Source organism: Python bivittatus, unplaced genomic scaffold, assembly GCF_059951505.1.
Source record: "Python bivittatus isolate LINGU-HERP-01145 unplaced genomic scaffold, Pbiv_v1 ctg000020_np1212, whole genome shotgun sequence".
Taxonomy (NCBI): domain Eukaryota; kingdom Metazoa; phylum Chordata; class Lepidosauria; order Squamata; family Pythonidae; genus Python; species Python bivittatus.
In genome coordinates this window covers 90,357,332-90,381,753 of record NW_028277030.1, presented here as the reverse complement: position 1 = coordinate 90,381,753, position 24,422 = coordinate 90,357,332, and the positions used below count along the sequence as shown (strand labels likewise).

Below are 24,422 nucleotides of genomic sequence, written 5' to 3'. Positions count from 1 at the left end.
ACACTTTTTTTCTTTACTGAACCCAATACCATTCGTGAACCCAACACTGTTCATTAGCACAGTTCTTATATTGATAAAACCGGGTAAAAGTTATTTAAAACTGCCATATTATCATTCATATGCATTATCTGAAGCATTTACATGACATACATCCAATCAGGAGACACTTTTTGAGATGGATTTTCATTTACTTACATATCCATCATAGGTATTCACTCTTATCCACAATAATGCCAATATACGAAATGTGTATTATGACGTCACAAGGCAAGCTTCACCCTTTTGAACTTGCACCACAATTTTGCATGCAAGCACATAAGTTATGTAATTTGCATAATAATGCATGTTTTGTCATTTCCTCCCACTTTGCCTTCCCCACCCCATGGATGTATGAGGCCAATACAACCATGATGTAGAAAGGATTCATATATATGGTGATTCCAGAACAATCATTGAACTGCATTTGACATATTTAAAAAGTTAAATATAAATAAATTTGCTTTTCTAATACAACATGTATATAAGACTTTCTAACTAACTCTAACTCTAACCCTGTGGATTCACCTGTACAGAGATCATAATGAAGAACAAAATGACTGGGACTGTGTATATGTATTCTGTCATTTTAAAACTGAATTAAAAAAAAAATATGCGTAAGGGATTCTATTAGCAGGCAAATTGGAGAGGAAAAAATGACTATAGCACTGAATATCACAAGTACAGACCAATACCGTTTCTTAAGCTACTTCTTTCAGGTTGACCAATATAATTGGTCTGTTATTTTCTCAACATTATTTTATTCCTGACTCTCTCTCTCTATGTGTGTGTGTGTGTGTGTGTGTGTGTGTGTGTATGTATATATGTATGTCATTTATTATACAAAGCTCAGCTTCATTCCAGTATTTGCTATTAACATCTGATAAATGCCTGGAAAGTAAAATACTGATTACTATCTCAAACTATGATATTGCTAGAATGTTATAGCAATACTGCTAGTAGATACAGTACATGGTGTTTGTCATCCAACCTACTACTAGTTTTAACATAATATAAACTAAATCTAATGAATGTTTAAAGCCATTGTGCATTTTACATACCTGACTGGTATCTACAGGTACTGGAGTGAACGCTGCTTGTGATAAAGAAATATTTGGTCCCAAGAGATCCCTTGTGCAATTGCAGTCTTGTTTATATTCTCTGCTGGGTTCCACTTTTAACTTTTCTTTGGGCAGAATAGCTTCAAAACATGGAGCATATCCTGGAGGAGGAAGGAATTTATATTCTCCATGGCGGCCTCCAAGCAAAAATCGTACCCTGTAAGATAAGTACAATATGCAGGACTCCGTGTTAAATAAATAAAATATTTCCTGCAAAGTTCTACTTGCAGATACTGAATTTGTGCAGCATTTATTCTAGAGTAAATTTGGTTCTCTCATGCTGTTAGTTTCCTGACTTGTTTGTAATTAACTTACTTTCTTGCTCACTCTGGTAGGGTTTACCTTTCACTGTTGTTTAGTTTGTTATTTTCATATGCCATGTAATTTGGAGTAATGCTAACAAAATTGTATGCATGATTACTTACAAATGAACTTGACTACGTTCAGTTGCTCCTTACTCCTTAGAATAACAAGCTAAGTGATTTGAATAATTCACTTAATTTTGGATCAAATTAGAATTGAAAACTAACAAAACACACATACCCTCAATATTATCACCAAATTGTTAAAACAACTGCAATAGTATAACAATAGATAAGAGAACAGTCTATGATCCAGAACATCCAAGGAATAAATCTCAACCAACTAAGAACTGACTAGTAATTTTCAGCAACCTAATTTATCTCAAATTAAGCCCCTAGTATTAGCTTTGCATAAATGTACTATTTTCTGCAATATAGATGGGCAAGCCATCTCAAGTTCTCCTCAGACTAACCAATCTAAGGTCCAACACTGCTCCCATGACATTGAATAAAAAGAAAGATTAAGTGTTATTTCTTATTTTTGTTTTAGTGGCTGCTGGAGAACATAGAAGTTTGAGGTTTATTCATCCTTATTTTTTGTATCTCCAGTCCTAAAATATAGTTTAATGGGACTATTTCATTTATCTGATATACAGTAAATTTAGAGGAATTGATAAAAGCAACATTTTAGCAAATAAAATCTGGCCTGGGAAGACAGCATTGTAATGTAAATAATAACTAAGGAGAAAATTGCCAAGTAATTTCTTTCATTAATTTTAATTCTATACTCATAAAGTCAAGCTTTACCCAACAGAGGACATCCCTGATAAAACTCCTGTAGTTCTGGGAAAGGGAATAAAGGATGAACTTGATAATGATCATAAACCTGGAAATATTAATATAGACTTTTTCAAGCTAAAATCATCCCAGATCCATGGATTTCAACCCCTGGTTGGACACCTTCATTGCAGATATGTGAGAGCTGAACTACACATCTGGTGGGCAATGAGACTGGGGAAGGCTTTATCCTCCATTTTTTCCTGTTTAAAATCATACTCTTGTTACATACCTCTTGATAATGATACTAAATACTTTTCCCAGCAGAGAAAATGTAACAACTTTAAGTAGAACAATGTCCCCTCAGATTTGATCAGTTCTCAAACTACTACAGCCCCTACCAATTTAGGTTATCTACACTCTCCACGTCTGTTTTTAAGAAAAAATTAAAATTTCAACAGATTCAGTCACTGATCTAGATTAGACCTTAGCAAGGAAAATGTATTCAGAAAATAATAGGATGTGGACACGAACTTTATCCCTGCCGAAAAGCTGACAACCGGAAAGAAAAGACCATCTGTGTTGAAATTCTCAAACATTCCCTGGACTGGCTGCCCATTTATTCGGAATGAAATGCTTGGAGCACTCAGGTCAAGGCAGCAGCTGATTACATCATCAGTCCTGAGTAGATGATGATTGGGAGAATTGACAGATCTTGCTACACAACCTATAATTAGGAATAAACATTATTAGAAGAAAAGTTGAAGATCTTGTTAGAAAACCTACTTCCAAAGAATTCAGAAGCACACTGAGAAAAACAAAACTAGATCATAGAAAGCTTCAATTTATAGGCTAACTCACTCGGTATCAATTCCTTTAACTCAGAGGTATCTCAGAGTTTCAGACAGGAATCTTTCTGTATTGCTCCACATGCAAGAACAGTATCTGGGACTTTCTCCTTGTGATACAGTTGTTTCAATCCTTCCATTGCTATTATCACATATAACTCTTCTTTGAATTTAAAACATAACTTGCAATATCTTTAGGCTTTAAGACACTTAGTTAGTCTTACCTGACCACAGATGAAGTCCATCAAAACCATAGGAATATAAGTCATCACCAACACCATTGCCACCCCATTCTTCTCCTCCCACAGGATATGGTGAATAGCCTTCTGTTGATGCCCAACCTACACGAAGATGAGTAGCTTCTGCTGTTGTAAATGGCTCCACATAATCAACCATTAGTTCATAATACCATTTCCTGTACTGAGCAGAGCCCTCGCTGATTCCAAGGAAAATATTTGGTCTCATACTGAATAAAAGCAAAGAATATTTTTTAAAAAATCAGAAAATTAAAAAGTAACAAAATTATTTTTTAAAAAAGCAAATTACCAACTTTTTAATGCTCAGATCTTCTATACCAAACAAGTCCTAATAAAACTAAAGTTATTATAGAAGGGATTGTATATACATGCTCATGTGTATAACTACACATACGTGAACATTAAAAATAATATCCTATTCAATTTTTTACCTGCTCACATGATTGACAAGGCGGGTCTGAAGAAGGAGGTCTCTCCCTGGCAGAAGATTGTCACAGATCAAATGTTGATTGGACCTCACAGCTACTCCATGACATACACACAATGAGCACAGAACGTCTAATACCTTGGCAAGAAATGATGACAGAGGTGGTTATGAAAGTTTTAAGTCACTATAGCTGCTGTATAAAAAAATTAAAGATGCTTCCTTGTTATCTTAAATAAATTCTATGTTCTTCTTTTAAAAATTATACTTATCACATAGACTATTCAAATTCATTCATGTTTGTCTTACATACCTTATGGTTTCTTCCATGTTTGTCCAAAAGACAAATTATTGATTTAATATGTCCTTCTTTAATAATATTCAAAGCTTCTGGACTTTCCACCAACACACAGTGTAAAACTTCAAGAATTCCTAAAAATACAGAAGCCCCCATTTCAGTATTTAACTGTTTATATTCTTTCAAAACCATACAACCATAAAGAACAGTCATAATGATCCAAGGACAATCATAGTAACCCTTTTTCTTCTGTAATTATTTTGAGCAGAGGAAAGAGAAAGGAATAGTTGCTGTGTTTCCACATTAAATTACATTGCACAATTAAGAAAGAGCATCTCATGCTAATCTTGATAAGCATGGATATTTGAGTACATCATGAAAGATTAACTCTAGCCAATTAACATAGGCTGCCTTCATATGTAATGACAAACCTGGAGTGAGAACTTACAGCCACCCAATTTCAAATGGCCCTCAAATTCCTCCATTTTTCCAGTTTGCCGTACTTCTCTACTGTTGCTTTGTTTACAACAAATGGGAGTAAATCAAATATTTTACCAATTGTCAAGAAGATTCTGAAGGTTGTAGAGGAGCAATTGGGCTTTTTATATTTTCCAGAAGCTATTGAATTCCTGATGAGTATCCCCAGAAGAATATCCAGTTTAGTGGATAAAAACATTTCAGACTGAATCTGAATAGAATTGTGTGCAAGAAAATACTGTACATTTTAGGTGCTTAGAGAAACAAGAATCAAAAATCCATATGGTATTTACTGTATAATGTGATAGAAATATATAAGTTATTCAGTTAATAATTCTATTAATCTCCCCCCTTCCAAATCAAACCCAAGAAGCCACAGCAGGTAGCAGTATCTCTTTGACCTTCAATGACTAAAAAAACTAAGCAGGGGCAGACCTGTTATTACAAAAAAATAAGGACCAAAATTAGTAAGATTTTTCTTCACTGGCACTTGGGGCTCCATCCTCTTTGTGCTCCTTGATTTTCAGTGCTTGTCCTCATTTCCATGTAGTACTTGAAAGTAACCAGGATATCTCTGGGTTGTAAGTTAAACTGGAAATTCAAAAAAACTATCTCAGAAGAACACCAAAAAAAAAAAAAATTTCTGGGTTGTTGTCAAGAAAACCACACAGGCATATCCAGGACCTCCCCAGAAGCTGAGCTCAACTTAAGGGAGTTTTTACCTTTTTATCCTGTGAGATACATTAAACAAATACCAAGAAAAATTATCAGACCACAAAATGAAGTTTCTGTGGACCACATGAAATCCCAAACAAATCTGAATCAGAACTATACAGGCAGCAAACAAAACAAAACAAATACACCATTTAATATTGCTTTTTAACACTTTTGGCAACATTTCTACCAGATTCACAGTCAACATTCTTTCAGTTCCTGTTTATTGGCACTCAAGTGATCATTATTAAATGAATATTATGCCAAATATTCATATTAAATTCTGGAAGAAGAAACCATGGATTCAAATATACATCATAATGCCAAGAAACATACCAGAAGATGCTTCCAATCTCTCCAATCTACTAATGAGCCAATCGAGAGATCCAGAGAACTGAGCACAGTTTTTACGATTCCCTCTAATCAAAGCCGCTAGGAAAGAATAAAGGGATAAACTCTTAATTTAGAAATTCTTACATTCACTGGCTGAAATCATCATATAGCACCCCAAAATTAGGGTTTAATAAACTAGCATGTCACATTAAGATAAAAAAAATTCCATGAAAAGCAGTAATTATATTTGAAATTTTATAAATGATAGCAACATTGATGCATTAATCTATGGCTTCCAGAGATTAGGACTGAATCACTAATATCCAAAATACTTAAGCTAAATATCAAATTACAGCACTTATTTTATTAGAGAATAGAGATATTTTTAAAATTTACTCTTTATGATATTCTTCAGGTAAACTGGCAAGAGACTTGGCATAAAAAATTGAAACTAAAGTCTATGCTATGCTATGCTATGCTATGCTATGCTATGCTATGCTATGCTATGCTATGCACTTATGTAATGGAATCAAATCAAGATCCCAGAGTGTAATAGGATCAGTGAATTTGCCACAGAGGTTCTTTTTATCACCAGGAGGTACCTATATCTAATTTAGTTCACACGAAAGGAAAAACAATTTCATATTTTGAATCTGCCAGTTATCAACACATACACACACACACAAATATATAAGCACATTGCACTTTCTGTGTAAACTACAGTCTAAACAAATCCTTTGATTTTAATCCAAGGGTGAACTTGTACATCTGAAGATCTTTATCATACCCAATAAACTCTACCTTCTATAAATCATGAAATTTCAACATTCCAAGGTTTTTAGCACATATTTGTGTATGTTTGGATGGTACTAATCTCAGTTACTCAAACATATATCTTACCTAATAATTCATACAATGAATTTAGAATAGATTTCCAAGTCTCTCCTGCTTCCTTTCCAGCTACATCAGCAAAATGAGCTGCACTGCTGTATACATGTAAGCGATCAATACATTCAAGCACTAAATTGATCATACCCTATAAGAAAAGAGGTGTTTATTCTCAAACAATATTTTGTATAAAATGAATACACACAGATAAAGTCCCTCTCTCTTGATAGGTAGGTAGGTAGGTAGGTAGGTAGGTAGGTAGGTAGGTAGGTAGGTAGATAGATAGATAGATAGATAGATAGATAGATAGATAGATAGATAGATAGATAGATAGATGGATGGATGGATGGATGGATGGATGGATGGATGGATGGATGGATGGATGGATGGATGGATGGATGGATGTTGTGTTAACAGTCTCTGAGCATTTTTTTATACATGCTTTTGTATACCCACACATACTCACATTTAGGTAGCACACAATAAAGGAACTGGCCTTTGTGGAAACAGTCTCAAGGAGGAGGAAAAGAAAAAGACACAGGCAAACACTGACCTACAATGGTTACATAATCATCTTCACATCTTTAGGAAGAACTGAGCTATGCCACATTAAGCAAAATTCATCTTTAAAACTGTAATTCTCCGTAGGTATACTTATTAACTAGCTTATTAAGAGCATTCAATTAATTTCTATATTAATTCTATCTCCATATGGTTACTCAGTTTCACTGAGCTACATGTTTTGCAAACCTAGTACAATTCTAATATTCTGCATTTACAATCTTTTGAAGAATGGTGCATATTATAGGCAGCTCACGTATCTCCTCATGTTTTCCAGGAGGATTATGATGGAATGAGACCTAAAATATGACTTGGCACTATCCACATGAGGTTTGATCTCACATGCTCCACCACCCTGTCTCCCATCTCCTACCTGCAGGTCTGTGTAGAAAATACTGGAATTATCCATTTCATATTTTAATTACAGTAATTGTGGCTTATGATTGAATCCCAAAAGAACAAAATGATTAGCTTAAACTATGGGGTACTGAAACAAGATAGGATTATGTAGTTTATGATACTGACTTGTTTGGTTTCAACAAATTATAGTATAAATTAACTCAATTTCCAGCCCAGAAAAGATGAGAAACTCTATTGGTAGTTTAAGCTTGTTTGAAGCCTGTCCTTGTAGCTTATTTATTGAGCTATAAACAGAAATATAAGGAAACGAATTACAGACTTGTGAAATCTTCAGACGACAAAGATGCTTTTTGTTCTGACATGTTTTGCCTCCCTCTGAACAAAACCCTGAATTTCAAAATCTCATGAACATTATGCTGCAGATTTGAAACAGTTTTAACCTTCACGATAAAGAAAACAAGACTGTTACCTCTTCTTGGAAGAGATTCTGTCGATTCTTCAGAGCTCTAAGTCGGTTCTGTTTGTCTTCATGCTCTAGGTGTTCATCAGGTGGATGGAAGTAACCAATCAAGTCCCGAAGGCTAAGACTGACTGATTCAATGGGTAAATCAACTATGGAAGACTTTGCTTTCTTGCTGAGAGCATCAAGGCCCCTAAAGTTAATGTAAAAGTTCTCTAATTGGACATATATTTTAATCTGATTCTTAACATTGTCATTATAATATCCCAAATAAACCAGACAATTAACAAGTACATGGTGTCTCAGTATCAGTAAAGAGCCAATACTAACTAAAAGGGATGTGTAAAGATCATCCAGTCCAATTCTGGACCTGATCTGGAGCTCTGGAAATAAACAAGTTGCTCTGGAGACAATCCAGTACAATGTAACGCCCAGATTGTGATTCCAAAAAATGGAGCACCAGTTTTCCATGTGAAAAGCACAAACAGCTGTAATTTTTTTGTTTTTCAGAATATCACAGTGACTTTTGCAGGCAAATTAAAAAGTTGTGAGGGGAAGCATATTAAAGGTACATAAAACTGGTGTGGGGGCTTTCAAGACAATTGTTTTAAAATTTAGCCTATGTTTATTGTTTTGGGACAGCAAAGTACTTTACATAAAGAATGAGTCTTCATATAATTTGGTATGGCTGACATGGCACCATTCAAGTATCTCAGGCTCCAGAAAAACAAATCTAGAATGGAGCTTTGTGAAGATCCAAACATGTCCACTCCACCCCAGATAAATGAAAATCTATTTCAAATTATCCCATTTGATTATTGTAGCTTCAGTTAAATTTCATGCACACTCCTACTAAATAACCTGAGAGAGAAGAGCAAGTGAGAAAGTAGTGATAACAGGAAAAAAACAGTACTCTTATACCTAATGAACCTGTTGAAAAGGAAGACAGTACTGCGAATTACTCGTGCTGTACGTGATTCTTCATGCTGAGATCTGGACAACGTTAATCCATCATCCATATGGCCTTCATGGTGCATGATAGCCTGCAATGAGAAGCCAAATGGAGAAAAACATGCTGCTATTTGATGAATCTTTTGCTCATCCTAATTCCATTTCTCTGGATGCTTCAGTCCAGGTCTGTGAGCTAATTGCAGTAGTGATTTCCATCACTACACCACTCCTTAAAGCTTACTCTTGGAACGTATAAAAGCTATTTCACCCATTGTTTTGTTTGAGATGAGCAAACATTGCTATTTCACTACAAAAAATAATGGACAAAATCCATATGTTGCTGATACAGGCAAATCCCTATATAACTATGAATTCATTGTTCAGTCAAATAATCCAGAGTCTTGATAGCAAAAACAATACAATTCTGAAGCATCCCGATGTGCAAATTAAATCAAAGAGTTAGAGTGCTGCTCAGAATCCAGGATGAATTATGAGCTATGTGGAATGGCAATTTATAGCTAACAATGGCAATCATTTCATAATTTGTGATTAAAACCTTTACCCCACATAATGCGGTTTGGTCTTCGTGAACTGCTTATATGTGGAACCATGCATAACAAGGGTATCCTGCGCAGACCCTCTGATAGATTTCATTTTGCATAGTGGTATCTACTTGTCCTCCACAAGACACCTTTTGTCTTTTTCAGTGATGAGCTTTAATACTGTGAAGTCAACCAGAACCTTTCTGAGATTTTCTTTCACTGAACAGTTTTTGTTAAGCCCCCTTTAAATGCATCCTCAGAGACTCTAAGACCTCTCTATTTGTTGTTCTGAAATCCTGTACTTTCGCTAGAAATTTGTAACCAGTTTGCCCGCCAGTTCTTTCTTTTTCTCTGAATAAACAGCTAACTCATGAGTTTTATCTCACCAGTATGATTAATATGGGTTTGCATGGTTCCAAAGCAATTCTTCTGAAACATTTTTACCATTACTTCACTCCACTTAAATGTCTAGTCTATGTTTCCTGAATCATAGTCCAATGGTTTATTTTTATTTTTTTTTTATCATCCTGGTGTTTTGTTTGCCTAGAGAGGTCCAGGTACATTGTATATTTGAATAAAGTTTTTCCTACTAATACATATCTGCTGAGTCCAAAGCAATTTCATAGCTGACATTGTGTATCTTGTGACTTTCTTGCTTTTTTTTGTTTTGTTTTATAGGAGGTTACATATTAGAATGCTGTTTTGAAAACAGTGGTAGTAATTAAGCAGAAACTATAGAAAATTTGGTGGAAGTTACTACAGAATATTTGAGCCAAGCTCAGAACAATATGTTCTTTTTGACAAGACTGTTAAACATGCAAATATGTATAGGAAACTGGATATATTTATGGATTCTAATGGTAGTATAGCTGATTAAGTTTCTTTTTATTTACTTCCACCAAAAGTACTCTTTTGCATTTTTTTTTTCTTTTCAGTGGCTTTGGAAATATCCTTTTTTCCCCATGCAAGTTAGGCAAGTTTATATAATTTATACATTTTATAAAACAAGTTAAACATAGTGCTAAGAAAAATGAAATTAGAGGAATTTCTTTATTCATTATATTGCTGAACTCTAGTAAAAAATCCTCATATAACCATAAAAATGTTTATATCAATATAAATGAAATATAGGTAGTTCTTGCTTAATGACTACCCTGTTTAGAGACTGTCTGAAGTTAGAAAGGCACTAAAAAAGTAACTTTATGACCAGTCCTTGTACTTACGACCGCCACAGTGTCCCCATGGTCACATGATTGCCATTTCTGCACTTCACAGCCAGCTTCCGACAAGCAGAGTCAATGGAGAAGCCGGCAGCAAAATCACAAGTGATGGTCACATGAAATCTCACTTAATGACCACAGCAGAAGTGAGGTCATAAGTCTGTTGTGGTCATGTGATGTCTTGCTTAACAACTGCATCACTTAGCAACAGAGTTGCCAGCCCCAATTGCGGTCATTAAGTGAGGACTATGTATTTGCATTTCAAAAAGCATGCTGGACAATCCACATACAAAGAAGTTTGTCACATGAGCAAGTAAAAAGGAAACAGAGTGTATATATGTGTGTATGCATATATGTGCACTCTTGGAAGCCTTCCAGTCCAAAAGACTAATAACCTCTGAAAACATCTCTGTTTCGGAGAAAAGATCAGAGGAGGAACTGGAATTGAACTCTCCTGTAGCAAGCAGAACCACTCCAAGATATACCTCTAATGCTGTTTGAGAGATAAACACATTGGAATTGGATCCTGGGTAAACTTTAAAATATTGAGATTCAGCATTAATCTCCTTATCCCACCAAAGTTATCCTAAATACAATAGCCTTGGTAACACCTTACCTTGCGCTGCACAGATCCCATTCTTACAGACTTTGCATCCACTGATTGGTAGGTAAGCCACAAACCTGTGTCTACATGCTGTATAAAGCAGACTGAATCTCCATACTTTATTTCAGGGGTTCCCATGCCATCAACTTCTTTTCTTATCCCTACATCCAATTTTTCCTACAAAGAAAAAGATGCCAGTTGCTATCTACAAAAGCATTCTGAAGAGTGAGAGATTTTACCTTAACAGAAAATGGTAAGCGTACTTAACATTACAAATGATAATGCTTAGCTTGTGGCATGAGATTAATTTCAATAGCACTTAAGTATGTTTATTCTCCATATGCAGGTAATCTTTAAAGAAAAAACTACTATCTCCAAGCACACAATAAATGTATGTAGTTCTCTTTATTAATCACATTTTCATTTATGGTTACTATACTAATACTACTTCTGGGCCTGAATTCTGTACTTCTTCTATATAAATCATCAAATCATCAAATATTCATAATATTAATATAGTACAGTACATGCAAAATAGAGATACAAAGATACAAGCCAATTTTCCACAACACATCTATGCACATTTTTTATGACACATTCCATAAACACCCGTATTTCTGTTTGTGTAGGTATGATAAAATAGGGCTCTATTCAGATTATGGTATTTTTTCAGGGAATGGCTCATATCCACAGAATTTTTTTTTTAAATCATTTTGTTCTGGCAACATTTTTCTAATAAATATTGCTAATAAGATTGCTATTCCATCAAAAAAGTAGTACATATTGTATGTTAAGACTATTTTATCCACTCTTAGGACTTTTTAAAAATATAAATATAAGATGCAATTCTGAAATGAGGTAGTATGGAGATTTATATTAAAACTGATATGTTTTAGCCTACTGAAGAATACTAGGCTAGAAGAAAAGGCTGGAACATAAGCATAAAAAAGAAACAGAATAATATCCAACAATCCAATTCTGTATTTAACAGTAACTCCAATTTGATTCAATGGAGTTTATTCCAAGTAAATTGGTATTAAGATTGTAGTCTGAAATAATGCATCTTTTCCCCACAGCTTCTGGTAAGTTTGATTAATGACAAGCAGTTATTCAAGTCTGAACAAGTTAAGCATTTATCTAAACCTAATGTTACATGTTATAAAACAGGTGGATAATGATGATAGATAGATAGATAGATAGATAGATAGATAGATAGATAGATAGATAGATAGATAGACAGACAGACAGACAGAGACAGACAGACAGACAGACAGACAGACAGGATAAATATTTAATTTTTTATTATAGCCATATTACTCTGGATAAATAGGTATATGGGATGTACAAATAAGAAGAGCCATGAAGACTTGGCTCTTCCCCCAAGCATTGGCTAGGATGGGGCTGAGTCAGGGGTTCCACAGTATGGGTGGTCTGGTGCCTTGTGGAAAGGGTCTGATTTGTTTTATATTGTTGTTTTTATTGATTGTTGTAGCTAGCTAGGATCGCTGTGTGAAATAGGCAAGCTTCTTAAATAAATAAATATGTATTTTAAAGTTTTTTAATCACTGCGTGAGATGGGCAAGTTTTTTAAATAAATAAATATGTATCAAAAAACACATTTTAAATATCAACAAGCATTAAAAAAAACCTTGTACATTGTTATTTAATGTCACAGTGAAAAAAAGAACAGACTGACTGCTGGCAAGCCAATAGTTCATCAATAAGAATTATACTGTAAATATAAATGTTTCCATCCATTTTAATAAGATCTTACAGGGCACATCAGTGTGACTCTTTGCCAACAAGAATTAAAGAAAAGATGGAATTTGTAAGAGTTGATACTGTTGAGGTGAGGGTCTTGATATTCATAGCAGAGAAAACTATCTGGTAAACATTAAACATATGGCAGCTTCCAAGCTGCAAAAAAAGCTGCCAAACCTCAAAAAGGCCTAGGGCTCGAACTGTGGGTCTGATATATACGTATATGGAAAGTTTCCTGAGTGCCGCTATGTAGTAAACATTGTTGTAGAAGAAAATCCTTATTCTCTTCAATGAAGCTACATATCTACTTGAGAATGCAGAGCTGAGAGTGTATTTTATACCCATATTAATACATATTGTATGTTAAGACTATTTTATAAGACTACTTTAGGCAGCTTGTTCTGTATATATTATTATTCCCAGTACTATAGGAGGGCAGCCCACACTCTGACCCAAGATTAATCAAGACTGCAAATCACCAATTCCATGTGCCAGTATCAGAATATGGAACAATTAATCCAGTTGATGAGCCATCTAGTCCAGCAGATTGAACAGAATTTATACTGTTCCCAGCACATGACCTACAATTATTGCTTCTGCTGCTACCCTCCAACACCAAACACACACCTCTCTGTCAGCTAATATGATAAGAATCCTGGCAGATATACAACCCTCCTCATTCAATGTGAATTGAGTGTTCCATTTTCTACCTATGAAATATTGCACTAATGCACACAGGGTCTATGCTTATACTGTGAAGAATCTGGATATTTGGCACAAGATGCCCCGCTAAAACTCCCCCTTTTGAAGTATTACATTTGTGTCATATTTATTTATACAGAGCAGTTGCAAGCAGTTGCCCAAAACACTCCAGATCTAGCCTGTTGGGAAATGAGTCCATATCAATTTCCAAAGACTCAGAGACTAGGGTATCCGTAAATTAAGTAGAGCCCAGACATGCAATGTTATGCACCTTCATTTAATCATTGCTTTACACTACAGACTTAGCTGGATTCAGAAATGCATGTCCTAGTAGAATCCAGTGCCACCTACAACTTCATAAAATCCTTCATCTTACACAAGTACATTTTTCTTACAGTACCTGCTATTCCCCCACTTTATACGCAGCTTAAGGTCAGAACAGTGCAAGCAAAGATATTCCCTGTGACATTCTATGGAAGCATATGTTGGACCTTGAAGAAGTAAGAAAAAAAGTATTTGACTAGACTCAAATTATCCTACTTCATACACATTATCCAAAGGCCTAGCTCTCTGGAAAAGCCTCTACTGCTGGAAAGGTGGAAGGAAAGAGAAGAAGAGGATAGCAGCAAAGTGGATGGACTCAGTTACAGGATGGAAGACCTGAAGAACCAGATTACAGTTCAACACCCAACCACCATTTCATACTATGAGCTCCTCCTTTCCGTCTACCAATTATACAGCCTATACTGATGTGTTTAGAAAGGGGGAAGTGCAGACTCTGTGACTGTGCTATCAATCTCATTCATGGAGCTCAGATTCTGTAAAACATCACTAGTCAATGTCAAAGATGTAATTGTCTTGCCCAAAGGATTGATGAGAATGTACAGAAAGGCTTTATTTACTGTTCTTCCTCCCCTCCAAATTCTCCAATCTTTACTGTTAAGAAATAGGATGGCTCACTCCCAGTAGTTTATAATTACTGGCTTTAAAACCATTATGGATCATTGCCCTCTGCCTCTTATTTCTAGGCTTTTGTAACATTTGCAGAAAGCCCATGTTTTTACCAAATTAAATTGCAAGCTACTCTGAGATCTAATTCACATCAAAGAGTGGAATAAATGTTTAACTCCCTTTGAGTCTTATTATAGCAAGTATAAATCCACAATGACTTTTGGCATCCACATAGCTCCAACATCTTCCAAAGTTTCATGAATCTTATTTTTCAGAACCAGTTGTACATTTTTCTGATTACTTATTTGGACAATTAGCTTATTTAATCTGAGGATCACACTCTGCACATGCAACAAGTAGGGACAGTCATGCACCATCTGTACAATCACAAACTCTATCCTAAGCTGAGAAAAAGCACTGGTGATCTGCCTGCATTGGTTTATTTGAACTACCACATTTCTTAGAATAAACTTAAGATGCATCCAACTAAATGTGAATCTCTTCTGTCTTGGACCTCCCTCCCTCCCTCACCTCATATACACTAGTAAGGATATACAGCATTTTCAGATCTGTGTCCATTTTTTTTCATTATTTTGTTCCTAATTTTGCTGCTTTAAACTGCATTGCTTACTCATCATACCAAGAAAGGGGTTCCCTTCAATACATATTCTGAGACCCAACAAGTTTTTCTCCTATTCAAACACATGTTCATTTCCCAAACCACTTTCTGTCCACATCCCATATGCCACTTTGTTTTTCAAGCTGATGCTTTTGATTCAGGGACTGTGTTTATATATCTGTTCCAGAGTCTGATCACACCTTGCTTCCCCATGTTTTTTTCCTAATAGTTCCTTCTAGCAAAGTATAATTATTGACTTTTTAACAAGGAGTGATGGGTTATAAAGAGGCTTTTCAACAATGATGTCATCTTTTCAAAGGTGCAGAACCCCCATCAAGGTCCAAGCTGACTACAGAAATTTGAAACACTTACAAACCTCTCACAGACTTATATATTTCATGAGGTAAGGTGGGCACAATTCTTTTCCCATTCTGAATTTCAATTATCTCATTTCTGATAAAGACTTACAATTTCTGGCATGTTTGGGGGAAGCTCTATTTCATCTACTGTCCTTTGACCATCATCCATGGTCAGCTTATGAAACAGAGAACAAATGCCACTTTGAGCAATACCTTCATTGCTGTGTAACAGGAGTTCAACCTTTGTTCCCCCATGCATGCCCCTCACATGCATATAAGAGAGAAGTGGAAACACTGTAAAGCACTGCTTCCCACTCACAAACCTCACAGGCCATCCAGAAGGAACCATGGTTGATATATCAGTCATTGCTGAAAGGCCCAAGAGGAACAGGAGGAACATATTCTCCTCATCCACATCCTGACAAAGTTCATAAACCAGGACAATCAATGCTGTTTTTATTCCATGCCCAGGCCTGAATACTAACTGAAAGGGATCAAAATAATTCATTACTTCTAGGAATGTCTGTAGACGAAGGCAATCACCTTGTCTGGAATCTTCCTTAGTAATGAGAGACTCATGGTCTAGGCAGAACAATCTGAGCACAGCCTGGATTGACTACAGGAAAGCCTATGACTCAGTGCCACACACATGGATCTGTGAATGCCTGGCACTATACAAAGTCAACAGGATCTTCCTCAAAAACTCAATGGGACTGTGGAAGACAACACTGGAAGTCAACTCAAGACAGCTCGCACAGGTGGCCATCAAGTGTGGTATATACCAAGGTGATGGACTATCCCTGCTGCTGTTTTGCATATGCTTAAACCCCCTCAGGCAGATAATCCCAAGGACTGGATATGGGTACAAGTTCAAGAGTGGAACTACCATCAGCCACCTCCTCTACATGGATGACATCAAGCTCCATGCTAAGAGTGAATGAGATAGCAACTCACTGATCCACCTGACAAGGATCTACAGTGAGGACATTGGGACATCATTCAGACTGGAGAAATATGGCCAGATGGTAGTAAAGAGAGGGAAGACTGATGGGGTGGAACTACCAGTGGGCCACATAGGAGACATAGAGATCAGCTACAAGTACCTTGGTATCCCACAGTCATATGGGAACCACAATGAGAAGACAAGGAAGACAGCAACATCCAAGTACCACCAAAGGATAAGACAGGTCCTGAAGAGCCAGCTCAATGGGAAGAACAAGATTCACGCCTTCAACACGTATGCCCTGCCAGTCATCAGATACTCTGCTGGTATAGTGAGCTGGCCAAAGGAGGACATGGAGGGTGCTGATGTGAAGACCCAGAAGCTTCTCACAATGAATGGAGATTTCCACCCCAAGTCCAACACCCAGAGACTGTACACCAGCCAGAAAGATGGTGGGCGGGGTCTGGTGAGTGTCAAAACCATTGTCCTGGACAAAACCCAGAGCATCCAGGAGTACATCAACAAGATGGCACCCAAAGATGAGCTGCTGAGAGAATGCCTGAGGCAGCAGTAGACATGGAAGGAAGTTCAAGTGGAGGAAGTGCCATGGCAAGACAAGCCCCTGCATGGGATGTACCATCGATAGATAGCTGAGGTGGCTGACATTGGAAAATCCTACCAGTGGCTGGGAAGGGCTGGACTAAAAGACAGCACTGAGGCACTGATCATAGCAGCACAAGAACAGGCACTAAGCACCAGATCCACAGAAGAAGGGGTCTACCACACTAGACAGGACCCAAGGTGCAGATTGTGCAAAGAAGCCTCAGAGATAGTCCAACACATAGTGGCAGGGTGTAAGATGCAACCAGGAACAGTATACACTGAACGGCACAACCAAGTAGCTTGCATTGTGTACAGGAACATCTGCACAGTGTATGGGCTAGACCCTCCCAAGTCCAGATGGAAGATTCCATAGAAGGTCATGGAGAATAACAGGGCTAAGATCCTGTGGGACTTCCAGATCCAGACAGACAGGCAGGTACTGGCCAATCAACCAGACATTGTGGTAGTAGACAAGGACCAGAAGACAGCGGTGGTGATAGATGTAGCAGTCCAAGTGATAGCAACATCAGGAAGAAGAAGTATGAGAAGCTGGAGAAGTACCAGGGCCTGAAGGAAGAACTAGAGAGGATATGGAAAGTAAAGGCCAAAGTGGTCCCAGTGGTGGTAGGAGCACTTGGGGCTGTGACTCCTAAGCTGGGAGAGTGGCTCCAACAGACCCCAGGACCAACATCAGAGCTCTCTGTCCAGAAGAGTGCAGTGCTAGGAACAGCTAAGATAATGTGCAGAATCCTCAAACTCCCAGGCCTCTGGTAGAGGACCCGTGATTGAGGAAGATACATATCACCCATAGGGGTGAGAGGGGAATATATATATAGGAAGGAAGGAAGGAAGGAAGGAAGGAAGGAAGGAAGGAAGGAAGGAAGGAAGGAAGGAAGGAAGGAAGGAAGGAAGGAAGGAAGGAAGGAAGGAAGGAAGGAAAAAAGCAACATGTTAAGGAAAAGCACATCAATGAAGAGTAAAATAAAGAGACATAGAAAATGCAACACATTTGTCAAAGAGAGTCAAAAAGAACAATTAGCAATATAAGATGCAGTTCAGCTATCTCTATCTCTACCCTTGCATTAGGAAATGTCTAAGTCAGGAGCCACAAAGGACTGGAAGCAAGAAGCCTCTGAAAGATAAACCGCCTCTGCCCCTAGCTTTAAAATACATTACTAATATTGGGCAATTTGCTGCCAAGCTTCAATAACAGAAGGTGCTGAAGGGCACACATGGGATGCTGGGGGACTTGCAGTTGTCCACGGCTACCCGCCTTGTGTTATGGCAAGGTAAATCTGAGAAGTGGTTCCTGTTATTGGCTCATTTTGAACAATCGTATCTTGGCTTATGAAATGCTTTTATTCTTCTCTTTCTAATGGAAGCAAGCACCCTCCCCCCACAAAGTCTCTAATTAACCATTCCTTGATTTACCTGAACCAGGACACCAGATATTAATCTTAAACCAGGATAGTAACCTTAGTGTGAAGCCAGTTTAATAACCTAGTATGTACCAAAGAAAGTATTTAAGTATTGGTTAATTATTCATAATTAACTATTGATTAATTATAATTTCATTATTGGCATAGAGCGTGGTTATCTGAGAGACTGCCTATATCTCATTGTGTCTGCCTGGCTGATACTCCGGGTCCCTTCAATTAAATAGTGTCATCTGTTGGGACCCAGGGAACAACTCATGTAGATCCCACTCTGATAGCATTCCAGAAAGCCCTGAAGGGGCCTTGGTTTAGAGTGGTGGGGGCCTCTGTTGGATATATTCTGGGGTATGGCTGCTGTTTGCTGGATTTGCCATCTGTTCTTGTTCTTCATTCCATTTCTTATTTATTTGTTAATATACTGTATTATATTGCATTTTCTATTTTTGTTTGGTTTGATTGTACACCGCTCAGAGTCAGTTTGGACTGGGTGGTGCCTAAAGTGAATAAATTAAATTAAATTAAATTAAATTAAATTAAATTAAATTAAATTAAATGGAGGAATACTTATATTACAAGTATTTACCTTGGAAGATCGAAAACAAAATGCTGTAGATTTCACATCAGCTTTTTCTTTGTCTGTTAGAAGAAGACTGTTGTCATCCATGAGATTTAAATATTTTCCTGTTGTTATATGTCTTAATCTGAATGGCTGCCCCCATCTAATGTGACTTCCACTCCACCTAATAAAAATTAAAGTTAAGATTCTTAAATTATTTAAAATATTAAGTGGTAAATGAAAATATGAAACATGATTAAAAACTACCAACTAAAATATTTCTGTATTGTTATTTAATTTGAATGTAATATCTGGAATTAAAGGTATGCTGAAATCACAGTTCAGTGTTATCTCAAATATAAGACATTTAAAGCAGACATCAAGTTACTTACATGCTAAGAATACTTGATAATTTCAACTGAAAGCCAATCTAAATGTGCCTTATTTTGGGACCAGATTTATTGTGTTAAATCTCATACTCAAATCTCATACTCAAATCACAAATCAGAAGACAAACAGATTTGTATCCACCAAATCAATTGAAAGAAATAAGACCTGTAAAGTCCACAAGGAGATATTTTGGTGGATTCTGTTTCATTTATATTTAAGTGGTATATTTATAATATTGTAATAACTGAGTTCACAGAAATATATTTTCCCAGATTTTCTTCATATAATCAACTGCCCCAGTATCTTTGAAACAAAAAAGACAAATGATAGGTTCAGTTAGTCACATTCTCAGATGCTACCAATACAGTGCTGCAAAATGCTGAGTTCTGTTCACAACAATGTGGTACATAATAAATTGATAATACATCAATTTGACCTACATGCATTGACAGCAAAAGTCCTCTCCCAGCAACTGATATTAATTTGCTTGCTTTAAGAAGTGGGTATTCATGTATGTGTGAAGAAGACAGAGATATACTAATGCAAATAATCATTTAAATTATTTTTAACTGAATATTTCACTTTCCAATAAAACAATATACGAGAGAAAAGCAAAGAGCAAATATGCCCCAAATTCACTCAGTAGCTGGAACATGTTCTGATATAAAAGAAGTACACATTTATCATATTATTTGTGTAGGAGATAGTACAACATCACTGTCAAATTGAATTTCAGGCAAAGGTACATCTGTCAAATCACAGTCTGAGGCTTGTCAAATTTAAAGATGCTAAAAATCTGATCGGTTAGCTTGTAATTTATCAAACAGAACTGTGACACAACCTTTGCTCACAGTTACTCTCATTAAGTGATCAACCAATAAGCATTCATTTCCACAGGATTTCCTCAAAAATATTTTAAAAGAGGCAATATTTGGCATCAATACACACGCTTACAATGAATTTCAAATGAAATCTTAACAGACCATTGCACATTATAATTTTGATACTATTTCCAAATGGAATCAAAGCCTTTTAGCATACCTACAATTTTTGTAACAACATTTTACAGAGGGGAGACATTAGTCATCATAATGGAATACATTATGCCAGAGTTTACTTACGCAACCCTCAAAGTCTCCAGTCGCCAAAGAGAACGAGCGTGAATTGACACAGCACCACCCTCATAATGGACAGTTCTACAAAACAAAAGGCATTTTGAGTTATTTTAGATATTTGTGGTGAAAACAGATTGATGTTTATTTTCTTCCCCACGCAAATGTATTTATTTGACCAGTTGCAGAGGTTGGTTAAAATAAATACTGTGTAAGTACAATAACCAAAGCAATGTGCATACACTCATAAACTCTTAAAATTTACATTTTCAATCCCAGATAACTTCTCTCAAAGCAGTGAAAAAGTATTATTAGATTGTATTACATAGTATCCTGTCCAATGCAATATGACAGCTCTGGAATTTTTTGTAAAATACATATTTTTTAAAAAGCCACCAAAATGAACAGCATTTATTTTTTGAAAACCATGAGGTGGCCAATTTATGTTTTCCAGCTTTGCTTAACTTTTAAAAATCCAGAGCTATATAAAGCTGCACTAGGAAAGTAGTACAGAAGCTACCTCCTTCCTCAGGGTTTCTTGGAAGGACAAGGCCATACAGGGTTGCATAGCCACATGCTCGTTCCAGGAAGTATTGAAGAAAGAGAAAAGGTCTAAAGAGCACGATGCTCTTTAAGCATTCAGGCTTTTTAAAAATTAAAAAAAGGAACAGGTTGCTTACCTGTTTCTGTGGTTCTTCAAGCAGTCAACTGTGCATTCATATGTATAACTTTCCTGTTCAGATACCATCAGAACATTCTAGAGCTGAGCTGATTTGGGTGGGTCCCAAATGTTTCCTCCCATTGCACATACCTGAAGGACTATTATTTACCTCATGAGGTAAGTACCAACACTGGGAAGGCAGAAATTTGTGTGAATGCAGATACTACTAGTCAAAGAAACAGTTACAGTGAGCAAACTGTTCCTCTTCATTGTGGTCTCTGCACCCCATGTATGGGTAACTAGTAAAGTACACTTATCAGAGGTAGGCCAGGCATCAAAGCCAATGTAGCATCAAAGATAATGTTATTCAACCAAACATTGTACGTTACATAACCCCGATATCAAGGTGGTGGTAGTAAACAAAAGTCAGAAGGTCAGACCAGGTAGGTATATAATATGTCTTGTGCATCCATAATATTAAACAGTCTGTTTAATTTTAACTTCCCAGTCAATTTACTTGCTTTATTGTTCTTTATGTTTTTACTTTTTTTCTTCAGCTGTCCTTGTTTCAATTTAAACTTTTTAAATAATTTCTTTGTGTCAGAATTAAAGAGGTAACCTAAAAGATTAGCCAGATTGGTATTGACCCTGATTATTTATTTTCCAGAGGTAATGACATCAGCATTTCATTGTATTAAACAGAGATTATGGGATAATTAGTACAAGAATTAACGGCTAAAGCCAAAGTCTCGTCTTTACCTGTAACTTAAGGAAATACAGAATAGCCTTTTCAAAAGCTAGATTAAATGTGTTGACATCAAATATGCTATATGGTAGATTTCAAAAAATCCTCATCTCTCAAAGATTTTGTCCCTGTAATGGTACTGATCTTTAAATGGTGGATCATATTTTATTGTATTATGAATTTATAAGAATCTTCAGCAGGAAGTTATCTGGCCCATTTTAAAATCAAAACCAGAAAGAGATACTTCTGAGTATGTTAAAATTTAACTTGCAGATGAAAATCCTAAAATTACAGAGGTAACAGCAAAATTTTTAACTATGGCTATAAAAATAAGGTTTGTAGTAATAAATCAATTAGTGGGGGTTTAAAGTGTATTATGTAATATTTATGAAATACTTTACTTGTTAAATCATTTTTTCTAATGTTAAATTTTAGACTGTATTTGTAACTTGCTATATGGGCCTTTTGGCTGTAAATAAATATGCCTTGCGATCTCTTTTATTTATTATTAATTTTTATTTATTTATTTATTTATTTATGATTGATTGATTGATTGATTCTGAATTATGTGATTGAGGAAGGAAGAAACACTGGCAAAACAGTATCCTGATTAATACAAAAACTTCCCAACAAAATTTGTTTCCAGTAAATATCTAACCACAACTCTACCTCTTCTTTACTGAAAACAATTTCAAATATGGTTGTAGATTTATCATTGACCACTTGAATTACCTTGCTTGTCAACCTTATCTTGAAAATTTAAGGCCTTCTAAACTGAAGTTTATTCATACTGACATACAGCTTCTTTTCTGAAGCAGATCATATCTGTCTTACAGTCATGCCCTGGAAACATATCTTCCTTAATCACTAAAATGGTTAGGAATATGGGGAAAAATAATGTGGAAAACCAGAAATCCTTGACTGAGATGATGGGGCTGTGCTACCAAGTGGGAATGATGAATGAATGTAGGCAGTTGAGCTCAATTGGTACTTACAAAAATCTATAAAGAAAAGAGCAATGAGTGTCATTACCTTGCTAGACTCAAGAAAACTTGACCCTACAAGAATTAAGCAGAAGTGCTAGAAAATGTATGGATTGCAAGGTCAGCTGAGATTTTCACAGTTGTCATACAGACCTAAGAAATCTAGAACAGCTAGTTTAATAATGAAGTTGATACACACATCTTCTGCCATCAGAAAGACCAATAATGAATCACTGGAATAAGAAAATATCTATATTCCTTGGTAAGCAGACCACCATATAGGCATGTACTTTGTAACTACTTGAGATGCTATTGAAAGATCAGAGGGAAACACTTCGAACTGGAAGAACTGTTTCCTCAGACTTGGAAATATACATCCTTCAAAACAATCCACACTAACCAACCTCTGTGATGTAGCAGTGGAAGTATGATGCAACCATCTCCATCTGAAATGTACGAAGAGTTATGAAATAACAGGTCTTGAGACTTGGTCTCAGGGTGCTATCTCATCTCGGAAACATGAAACAATAGAAATAAAATCCTGTGAACAGAGAACCTTGATTGCTTCTATGCAGAGAAGTATCTACATCTCAGGTAGCACAGTCAAGGAAGAGAGAGTACAACAAAGAAAAGATGGCACTGCAGTGATAGTCCATGGCATAGCCTTGATTTTTATGGTGGGGCGGGGAGCATAATCTACACAATCTCTCTAAGAAAAAATAGACCAAAGGCAGTTGGTACAAACCAGGTATGTCTTTCAGAACAGGGGCTGCAGTCAATATCAATGTTTAGGATATTTCCTATGCTCCCAAGAGGACTGAAATCAAAATAGCAATTTTAAAGTGGGATTTTGTTAGCTGGCATTGAGTTCAAAAAGGAGCGTCTTGCCTCCATAACTTATACCATTTAGGGAAAATCTAGTGGACCCAGGTCCATACAATGCACCATGCTTCATCACCTGTGAAGCCTTGGGACTACACTATTAAAATTAGCCTCTGCCAGAAGTCCTTAGTAGCATGGAGCAGTACTAACAACATCAATATGAAAACTAGAGTCAATGCATTAACTTGCACAGCCTGAATTATCAGCTAGATTGACTATCTAGCTTCCTAGTTTTTCATTCACAGCATTTGTTCAGTATAGTACTGAATGTCTTCTGATGATAATGAGCTTCAGCATGGTCAATAATGATCTGGTCCAGTGAACAGAAAGACAGAGCTCCTAGTGTAACTGATAGAGATGGATTTATGGTTTTGGGGTGATGAAACTACTAATTGTATGACAGCAGAAAGCTTTGAGACCAAGTCTTTAAGAAGCATTAAAAGTAATGGAAAACAGTACTGGAGTGGACAGAGATAGGTAATGCATTCATTGCATGACACTTTTTCAATTATTGCAGACATTCATGCTTTGCTGCTGTGGTTTACT

At 36.3% G+C, this 24,422-nt stretch overlaps 1 protein-coding gene across 3 annotated transcripts in view; it reads right to left on the bottom strand.

Annotated features, from left to right (window-relative positions):
* The window catches only part of RYR2 (ryanodine receptor 2), a 332,798-nt gene that overhangs the window by 177,371 nt on the left and 131,005 nt on the right, over positions 1–24,422 (bottom strand). For all 3 annotated transcript variants that reach the window (XR_015796687.1, XM_088143916.1, XM_088143914.1), the window contains 12 exons: positions 20,615–20,689; positions 19,131–19,287; positions 11,186–11,350; positions 8,778–8,899; positions 7,866–8,049; positions 6,488–6,623; positions 5,591–5,686; positions 4,079–4,197; positions 3,773–3,906; positions 3,309–3,550; positions 2,771–2,963; positions 1,098–1,314 (listed from right to left, as the gene is read on the bottom strand). Coding sequence is in view for 2 of the 3 variants with exons in the window: in XM_088143916.1 (XP_088000042.1) it covers positions 1,098–1,314; positions 2,771–2,963; positions 3,309–3,550; positions 3,773–3,906; positions 4,079–4,197; positions 5,591–5,686; positions 6,488–6,623; positions 7,866–8,049; positions 8,778–8,899; positions 11,186–11,350; positions 19,131–19,287; positions 20,615–20,689 (1,840 nt within the window). In the remaining variant the exon portion in view is untranslated. The remainder of the gene's footprint in view (positions 1–1,097; positions 1,315–2,770; positions 2,964–3,308; positions 3,551–3,772; positions 3,907–4,078; positions 4,198–5,590; positions 5,687–6,487; positions 6,624–7,865; positions 8,050–8,777; positions 8,900–11,185; positions 11,351–19,130; positions 19,288–20,614; positions 20,690–24,422) is intronic.